Source organism: Bidens hawaiensis, unplaced genomic scaffold, assembly GCF_021521415.1.
Source record: "Bidens hawaiensis isolate Kalapana, Puna unplaced genomic scaffold, B.hawaiensis_p1.1 tig00008535_1, whole genome shotgun sequence".
NCBI classification, from domain to species: domain Eukaryota; kingdom Viridiplantae; phylum Streptophyta; class Magnoliopsida; order Asterales; family Asteraceae; genus Bidens; species Bidens hawaiensis.
The window spans coordinates 818,814-829,356 of NW_027491610.1; the positions used below are offsets into that span (position 1 = coordinate 818,814).

Sequence of the window (10,543 nt, forward strand, 5' to 3'; positions counted from 1 at the left end):
AAGCTTGGTTTCACGGAGTTAGATGCTATCAAAAGTTAAAGTAGATTAAATGACCCTAAATGCAGACTTAATAAAGGTAACAATTTCGAATCAAGAATCGACAATTCATGTATCACCATGACTTTCCGAATTCCCAATTTAAAATATACGAGTAAACGAGTATTGGAGATTGACGATTCATGTATCACCATGACTTTCCAATCTTCAATATAAAATATACAAGAAAATGAGTATTGGAGGTTGACAATTCATGTATCACCATGACTTTTCAAGTCTCCAACCTCAGAACATAATCGTAAATGGAAATTGAAAATCAACTATTCATGTATCACCATGACTTTTCGGATTTTCAATCCCAACAAACGAATATGTAAGTAAAATCAATAAAAATCGAAATTCACAAAAATCGAAATATCGCGGAATAAAACATAAAACCATATACTGCGCAAGCGCGAGCATATTCATAAATAACGAGTAATTAACAATAAGCGCGCAAACATGAGATTTCTCTCATGCGCGAGAAGGGACTCTTAGGTATTCTAGGCCGTTACGTCTAACCACCTATCCTAAAGTCAACGAGCTCTGATACCAATCTGTAACACCCCGACCAAAGGCGGATTATACATCGGGGCGCCACATATTGCTTCATTACTCGCGACACTATTGGTGTCAATATTTATTAATACACATTTCATCGCGCACGCGCAGCGGGGAAAATAAAGAACATAAATCAAACATAAATCAATATATTATAAATTATAACATTCAAACAACATTAACTTGTCTTGATACATTTTAATTCTAGGTCCAAAAGTAAAAACGTCCTACGTGTCCACAAGCTCCAAAACAGCTACTGCAAACCTGAACATGTGTTAAAATAAACGTCAAACACTTGCGTGTTGGTGAGAAATCAAGTTTAATACAATACATAGATAACAATAAATCTGCGCGCAACATGTGTATGTCTGGTTTTCAACAAGGGTGTAATCTGATCGGGACCAACTCTAAGAGACAAGACTGCCAGTGCTCACAATTGAGCTCACAAACAAGACTAACTGTGCAAGTGTAACAAAAGAGAAAATCATAAACGAATGTTCTCCCGTGTTCATCTAATGGTACCATGAAAACTGCGGAATAGACCGACAAGACGGTTAATGATCCACACATACAAATAAACAGCCAAGTCTACGTCCTCAACACATGGGATACTGCGCGACTAAAGTTCATAAACAGTTTAAGACTCAAGTTTTGTATGAACACATGAACATCCCAAAGCAAAAATAAAAAGGGATTAGATACGAGATAACTCACTTGATAAACGATGCGGTGTAAGATAAAGCAAGAACCAACTTTAAACAAGCACAAGTTAACCTATAAATAAGATTATTGTTTTAATGATCTGTTTTAAGTCTTGATTATAAGTTAGCATAATTAATAAGTAAATTATTATATATAATATATATATATTACCGGAAAAGCAGGGAAGAACAGGGAGGAAGACGGAGGCAGGAGAGGAAGACGGCAGAGAGAGCAAGGAGCAAGAGAACAGGAGAGATTAAGTGTTTGTGTGTGATGTGTTATGAAAATATTATTATTATTTATAGGAAAACCCTAGGAGACACAAACCCTAGAAAAAGGGGAAAAGATCTCAAAAAGTAAAAGAAAAGATATCAACGGTAAAAAGTTCTGAAAAGTAAAGATATCAGAAGATATGGCAGCTGCAGGGGGCAAGATAAAGCTGACAGGGAACAGTAAAAAGCATGGGCGGATCAGATAAAGGTACTGGTCAAGCATGGCAAAAGCAGATCTCAAAAGATTATGTCAGTCACTTTATCTGTCAACCAATGGGGTTGGTGCGCATGCTGCGCCGAAAGTAACTATTCAGACATTAGATAGGTTAGGTCAACAGCTCAGAAGAAAAGGCAACACAAAAGCATACAGGCTGGATAAAACAGGACTAGACTAAAGGGTCAAGCGCGAGAAGGCTGAGTGCGCGAGCGCGAAGGCTGGCACAACAATCCTTAGCGCACTGCGGGAAGAATCACATCCTTAACGCGCTGCGTGAAGAACCTGGAATTCTAAGCGCATCGCGGGAAGAACATACATTCTTAGCGCATTGCGGGAAGAACATGCATTCTTAGCGCGCTGCGAGAAGAGTTCTCTTCACGCATCGCAGGAACAAGATGTCTTCACGCAGGCTTCCATGTAAGGAGTCTGGCGCGTGGAGCTGCAGACATCCTTAGGCGGGAAGAACCAAAGGATAAGCAAAGAGTTAGAAGAAAAGAGGGAAACAAGGCGTAAGGGCGGGACGGCGACAAGAGGGAAAAGAAGGCGGAAAGAGAGAAGGAAGAGGGAGGGGACGGCGGAAAGAAAGAGAGAGAGAGAGGCGGGAAGGAAAATATATATTATTATTAAAAGTAAAATATAAGTATAAATATTAAATAATAAAAGAGAGATCGGGTACCTGGGTCGGGTCGGATCGGGGCAGATGTCACAACGGTTGTCGGGTTGTCGGGGAGAGAAAGAGAGAGAGAGAAATGGTGGATGGGTCAACTTTGGTGGTGGGCTATGCGGCGGTGGCTGCGTTGGTGTCTTGCCGTAGATGATGCTACGGTGGCAGTGGACAAACTCAAAGGGGAGATAATCTGTTGCAAAATATGATAAGGAATAGATGAATAGGTATGATTTGCGATAACTGAATGGGGTTGAGATAATCCATTTCAAGGTGAGCTGGGATTTTGAAATTGGGGTTGAGATAATCAGTAACAAATATGGTGAGTGGTGGTGATTGAGAAGAAATAATGGTTTGAGATTGGATGGTTGTGGTTCTTTGGTGGTGGTGGTGGTGGTGTTCATGGCTGTTGGTGGTGGATGGAAAGGGAGATTAAAGAAACATAGGGAAAGAGGAAGAAGAAGTTGCAGGTACATGTGAAAAGACAAAAATGCCCTCACATGCGCCTCACGTGAGGGCATTTAACTGAGTTTTTCTAACCCAGTTAGCGTAAAGGACATAACGTGTAGAAAAAAAAAGTTTAAAGTACACCGCCTGCAAGGAAACTTAGAAAAGGACACGAACCCTAATTCGTCTTATTTTAAAGGACAAAATTTGTAATTCTGTCTTTTTTATAAGATCATGTGTGATATTATTTTTCCAAAGGTTAAAATCCTCAAATACTCCTATATTTACATAAGCTGTCTCATCAAAACACACGACCTTCTACTAAAAGGCAATTGCCTCTATCAAACAAGCTAGTCTCACATTAACACTTATTAATAACCTTTAGTTTATTAAAATATCATATTATTTTGAAATTTTATAAGAAATTAATTTATTACAGTCTTAGTTTTAGAATAACAATTAGTTTTAAACTCCCTTTTTGCTGATTTTAATCACATGCCTGTAAAAATATTAACAATAATTAAAACCAGACAGTAAACTTAGATACGTCTATATGAAAAACATGCTCTAGGTAAAAGGAGTTGTATCCGACACGACACACAAATACGAGATGTATAACTAAGCATGTTGTTTTCTTAAAAACCGGGTTAGTCAATGTCTGGTCAAAATTGGGCCAGGTTTAGACCATTTCCCGGGAACGAGACTGTGAGCTGGTATACAAACCGGGTCGGGTGGTCGGCGGGCCCAGACCGGTTGTTTTTACGTCACTATGCTATAATATAAAACTGAAACTACTAAAATACTTAAAAAATGATTTTAGAACCAGGCCCAAATACTTTACATGACTCTGGGCTTAGCTTCTGTAAATATCCAGGGTGGGTTATAAAATGAGCTAGGGTTTCAATTTCTGAACTTCTGCAAGTGTTAAACACCACCGCCGCCGCCGTAATATTCTTGTAATCTCAGCCGGTGAGTTTCAATTCCGCTTTAATTTAACGTGTTCTTCTGTTAATTTTGTTAAATTCGATTGTATATTGTTCATACTTTATGATTTTATATAAATTAGGTTGCTTTTATAGATATATTTGAATCTGAATAGAAAATCATAGCTGCTGCAATGTTTAATTGTTGTTTTTATAATTCAATTAGTTTTTTTTTGGAAATTAGGTCTATTTTGTAGGCACTTTAGTTTCATTTTTACTCATTATACCAAATTCTGTTTAGTTTTAGGGGTGTAAATGATTGTTGTTATTATTATTATTATTATTATTATTTTTAGAAATCGTTAAATGAGCCTAAGCTCAGCTCGAGCTTGGCTGTGTAGTGTGAAATTAATCTAAACAAGGCTCGAAAGCACAAGGCTTGAGCTCGGGCTTGATAACTAAACGGGCTTTATTTGAGGCTCCAGCTCGAAACAGCTTGGCTTGTTTCGAGCGCATAGGATTCTTTACTCAGGTGTTGGCGTGTTATAATCTCGAATAGATATGAGCTTAAACAAGTCCGAGCACGAGCTTTTATTGAGGCTCAAGCCTACACTAGGTTTTTATTTTATATATGTACATAGTAGTTGTTATTATATTAGATTAATGATAAAAATGATAACTAATACGTATTATGTTTTTATAATAAGTATATACGTAAATAATTTTAAATTAATTAATAAAGAATAAACAAGCAGAGCTTGAGCTTGAGTCCTGTTTAGTTAAAAGTTAAAATGAGCTGAGCTCAGGCCTGGCTCGTTTACACTCCTACTTAGTTCTACAAACACCTGTAAAGTTTGATAGATTTGAACACAAAACAGTTCCATAGCTACTCTGATGTTTGTTTGTGCAAGTACAATACAAATAAATAGACTGTTGCAACAACATCATTATTTGTATCATTGATTAATATTGTGTTTGCCAGAACCAAGAAGATGGCTTATGCAGCGATGAAGCCAACGAAGCCAGGGCTCGAAGAGACACAAGAACAGATCCACAAGATTAGGATTACTCTTTCATCCAAGAATGTTAAGAATCTTGAGAAAGGTATCTGTTTCTTCTACCTCAATTACTACACATAATGATTGCTTATGCAATGATTCAGTTTCATATAATAATTTGCGTTGATAACATTAACCATAGTGTGTGCTGATTTGGTTCGTGGGGCCAAGGACAAGAAGTTGAGGGTAAAGGGACCGATTAGAATGCCAACCAAGGTTCTTCATATCACAACCAGGAAGTCTCCTTGTGGTGAAGGTATTGATTATTTTGTGTTTGTTAAAACTTTTTGGTAGAGTAGAAATTATGATATAATGCAACATGTGCATTAGTTTTCTTATGCTCTATAATGGTGTTAAAGGAGGGTTAGGGTTAAACTCTACACCAAGTTTAAAATATACCGTGGCATTGATTTGAATATTGTATCAGGCACACTTGACAAATCTTTTATTTTGGTCATATTTGTCACTAAAATTTGTAAATTTTCACCAAAACGCAATTGGCATTTTAAGATTTGACATGTAATACTCTTACCCATAAAGTTTGTTTTTTTTTAAATAGTTTTACATTCTTATCATCTAGTACTTAAGTATCCTTGAACGTTGTTTTTTTATTAATTTTTAGGAACAAACACGTGGGACAGATTTGAGCTTCGAGTCCACAAGCGTGTTATTGATCTTTTCAGCTCACCGGATGTTGTGAAGCAAATTACCTCCATCACCATTGAACCCGGTGTTGAAGTTGAGGTCACCATTGCCGATTCTTAGACATTACCAGGTTCTATGTTCAATGAGTAAGAATGTCGTTTGGTTGTGCAATAGTTTCATTTCATGTAGCGTTTAATATCTTTGCAATTTTGAAAGTATTTGACAAGAAGAAATTCAGAGTTGTGTTTATTTATATGTTTTGTATTTTTCACAACCTTTAATGCATTTTCGTATCATTTACCTTTGCAATTTTATTGGTGAGTTGTTTGATGAGGAACCTGACTATAACATCCCACTACAATACTACACAATCTCATTAGTGATATCCACCCGAGTTACATGACTAAACAAACGATAATAGAGTAATAAGTTAGACTATACGATGGCCGAGATGTTGCCATGCTGGAGCTAATGTGTGATGAAGGCGTGTGATGAAGGCGACTAAGGTGGTGTAGTTTAAGTGGCTTGTCACAACATTGATCGAATGACAAAAAGAATATTTGTGTATTGATCAAGTTGATCTTTGTTTAACGATCTTGACTAGAAATCTCTTTTTTTCCATGTATTTTTGCTCCGGAAAATGTATAAGCGTATTGTACTTTTAAGCGGAGTCGATTGAGCCATCGAAAGAAAATGTGGCAGGTGAGGAATCTTTGATTTACTAATGTACTCTTAAATCAATATAACTTGTAAACTGCGGATTGAACTCTCTTTCAGCAAGGGAGGAAACACCTGTTACACCCCCAAATACCATTTGACCAGACGCCCTTTTGGTTTAGAAACTAGTGACTTAGGCAGCCTCTTTTATTACCAAACAAATTGGAGGGATTTATAACCAGATAAAGACCAACAAGTGTTAATGAAAAACATATTTGTAAAAACAGTCGATTAAATCATATAGTTGTTGGTAAGTGTTGGGTTTCAACGGTGGTCCGAGACAAAAACGGATAAACTATTTGACCCGTTTTATTTAATATTTCGTTTCGATAATAATTAATCCATATTAATTATTAAGCTCATTAACGAAACAATAAAGAAACGCAGCGGAATAAAACATTTAAAACGAACCATGAACCGAAACCCGAACCCGGATCCGATTACAAACGCGTACGAGTACAATAAACGATAAATAATAATCAACCATAGGAGGTTTGTCGATATACCTCGGTTACGAGAACCGGGAAGACACCGAGAGTATACGAGACACGCTAGATCGACACAATCAAAGAGCAATGAAGTTCCGGCGGCGGCGGCGGCTAGCGGCGGCGGCGGAGCTCCGGCAGCAAGTGATAATGCTCAGATCTGACAGCTTGTAGAAGACGACGGACAGAAGAGAAACAATCAGCAGCTATTAGCACCAATTTTAAGGTCGCCGGATAAAACTCGCCGGAAAAACGGGATTCCCGGAATCCCAATGAACTCGCCGGAGTATAGGCAGCGGGTGGTGTCGGATTGTGGCTAACAACCTCAGACAGCAGCAGCTCACGAAGTACGGCGGTAGATGTGACCGGAGAAGGTTATTCGGTTGCCGGAATGGTCGCCGGAAAATCGAGATATGAGATCTCGAGTACACCGGAGCTAATAAGGAGCTGCGATGTATGTAATGGTGACCGGAGAACAGTGTTGGTGGCTGGGATTGAAGTGTGGTGGCCGGAATGTCTCGCCGGAAAACCGGGGCTGCCGGAATTCGGCGCCGGATTATGTAAGGCAACTAGGGTTTTTTTAGTTATTGTTAAAAGTTACCAAAAATAGATAATATATATGTATTTATAGGTAATCAACTTAGGGTTTAACAATTAACCAACTTGGGCTTGAGCCCAATTAACAAAGTCTAGTCCACAATCATATCCATATAATTATTTTATGTGTCGGGCCTAATTAACCTTTAAGTAGGCCTTTATCTCGTTACCCCCGGTGTAACTCTGTCCGGGTCACGTTCGGGTCGGTCACGTTGACTTGACCCGAAACGTCCATAAAATCCAACAGTCTCCCACTTGGACGTATTTGGGTCAAGTATCACAACGCTGACAGCCAGAGGCGTTCTAGCTACACATAGATGTCCCCAACCGAATGTGACATTTTTAAATCCATAACCAAAGTATCTTGGAATACCTTATTGCAAGACAATGAATTTATAGTAATCGTTGTCATCTATCCTTTCTGTATAAGACATTAATTGAACAATGAGACATGGATCAAATCAATCTCATATAGTGTTCAATTATTTTAGTTCTCGATATAGAGTCAAAGTGGTCCAATCAAACACACAGTTAGTTTGGGTGAGGCCTCACACTTTACCAGTTTGAATCAACGAGGGCGCCAAAATGTCTAACTGTTACATTTGAATGTAAGAGTACAGAATCCCATCTTGACTACATACAACTCCCACTGAACTCCAGAACATTCCCAACCAGTGCCTTTATGGCTGGCAGTTACGCAACAGCGGTTGACATGATCAAAGAATATTCCTCGGTAAACGAAAGTTCTAATATGTATCTCAGGTCTAAGGATACTAAATGAGCATACTATTATCAAAACATCTTATTATCAAGATCCATGAAGATGATTTGATGCGAATTACATCCAACGTCATTCATAATGAGGTCTGTGAGTTTGGAAGTCAACTTCTTGAGTCCAAAGTCAGAATAGTCTTAATTAAGAATCGTTCCCACGAGTCTGACCGACTACGGATAATTTAGAATATAATATTCATGGATTAAACGTATTAAAAGAACACAGTTGTATCATTCATCGTTTGCATTTAACCATTAAATCAAAAGTGAACTGAAAAGTACAACTGTTTGAATGTTCATACATCCAAATACTAAACCAAAATAAATCACTAGCAAATCTAACCCTGATAGCATCTACATGCTTGTCCTGAGTCATTGGCTTAGTGAACGAGTTAGCTAGTTTTTGATCTGTGTCTACTTTGCTTATTATGATGTCACCTCGTTCCAGTATTTCTCGTATATAGTGGAACTAAGAATGTGCTTGGCCATGTGATGAATATTGGGCTCTTTGGCTTGAGCAATAGAACCTGTGTTATCACATATCACGTCGATCATTTTCCTAAAGTAGGAACTAGATCGAGGTTGGCTATGAATTTCTTCATCCAAGCAGATTATGAGCGAGAAACATCTCGGTCATTCTGGAAGTTAGCGTCATTGTAACACCTTACAATGAGCTCCTCTTCCATTCCTCCAAACACGCTTACGAGACGTCAAGTCTAGTGCATAATAAAGCATATATGACAGAGCCAATCGTTGAAGCATATGGAATTGCTTGCATGTGCTTTGTCTCAATGTCTGTTGCCGGAGATTGCTATTTGCTAAGACGGTTCTTTTAGCAATGAAACAGCTCTAATCTTGGAGTTGTCCATTGAGAAGCGTGTCATGACTTTGCTTATGTATGTACTCTGACTTAGCCCTAGAAGTCACTTAGATCTATCTCGGTAGATCTTCTATTCCCAGAATATATGTGGCTTCTCCAAGATCTTTCATTGCAAAACAAGATTCCAACCAGTGCTTAACTCCCTTAAGCATAGGAATGTTGTTTTCAATGATCAGTATATCATCCACATACAAGATGAGGAATGATACAGTGCTCCCACTAGCCTTTATGTAAACACAAGGGTCATCTTTATTTTTGATAAAACCAAACTCTTTGATTTTCTCATCAAGTGAAGATTTCAGCTTCGAGATGCTTGCTTAAAATTCACTTGCTCCCTATTGCCCGACCTTCGGGGGGTAGCTCAATCAAGTTCTAGACTTGATTGTTATGAATAGATTGCATCTCGGCGTTCATGGCATCTCACCGTTTCTCGGATTCCGGATCCAAGATTGCAGATATGTAGTTAGTAGCTTCGTCGCCAGACTCGGCTACTAATAAGACTTACGGACCATCCAGATGCCATAGGTATCTAGGATTGGGTGCGAGAGTCTTAGTACTTCTGCGAACGCTCGTGTTCATGTCTGATGTATCAGCAACAACAATTTGTTGATCAGACACTCCAACTTCTTCAGCGGTTGTTTGTGGTTCTTGAATTTCTTCAAGATCGACAATGTAATCTCCAGTTCCTCGATCGAGAAATTCTTTCTCGAGGAAGTGGTCTTTCCTTTTGATAGAAATCATATTTGTATCAGGATGAAAGAAGTAATAACCGCTTTGGTTGTAGTATTTGACGAATGCGGGAGGCGGTCATAAGAGTGAAATTCCAAACAGAGTGAGGCAAGTTAGTTTTATACATCATCGATCAAACCATGTTTAGCAAAGTTTGATTCCTCCTTTCGCTCACGCCATTATGTTGGGGTGTGCCAGGTGGAGTGAGCTGTGAAACAATTCCACACTCTTTTAGATGATTGATGAACTCTGAGCTGAGATAGATTCCACCTCGATCTGATCGAAGTATCTTAATGGTTTTAGTAAGTTGGTTTTCCACTTCGCTTTGAAACTCTTTGAACATTTCAAAAGTTTCATGCTTATGTTTCATAAGATACACATAAGCATATCGACTATAATCGTCGATAAAAGAGACGAAGTATCTTTCATGGTTTCTAGGCGTGGTTCTGAAAAGTCCACATACATCAGTATGTATGAGTTCTAATAGATCTCTTTCTCGTTCACTTTCATGTGTGAAGGAGTCCTTGGCGAGTTTTCCAGGTAAGCAAGACTCATAATCGTCAAAAGAGTCTGGTCCTGTGAATTCAAGAATCATTTCGGATTGGAGACTTTTAACTCTTGCCTTGCTTATGCGGCCAAGTCGGCAATGCCATAGAGTTGTATCATTAATGCCAGATCTGATACGTTTTGAAAGATTATATACGTTATTATTAGTTTGAACATCAATCTAATATATATCATTTCAAGGTTTAGCCTTAAAATAAAAGATATCATTTAAGTAAGTAGAAATAGCCATGCCATTGAAACCGTACTTAAAACCTTGTTCAAACAACAAC

The 10,543-nt window shown here is 38.3% G+C and overlaps 1 protein-coding gene across 1 annotated transcript; it reads left to right on the plus strand.

Annotated features, from left to right (window-relative positions):
- The first annotated feature begins 3,718 nt into the window (after positions 1-3,718).
- Positions 3,719-5,826, plus strand: LOC143529332 (small ribosomal subunit protein uS10y-like). Its single transcript, XM_077025151.1, has 4 exons — positions 3,719-3,868; positions 4,805-4,926; positions 5,023-5,136; positions 5,503-5,826. The coding sequence occupies exons 2-4, from the start codon at positions 4,815-4,817 to the stop codon at positions 5,643-5,645; spliced, it is 369 nt and encodes a 122-aa protein (XP_076881266.1). The 5' UTR covers positions 3,719-3,868; positions 4,805-4,814; the 3' UTR covers positions 5,646-5,826.
- The last annotated feature ends 4,717 nt before the right edge of the window (positions 5,827-10,543 follow it).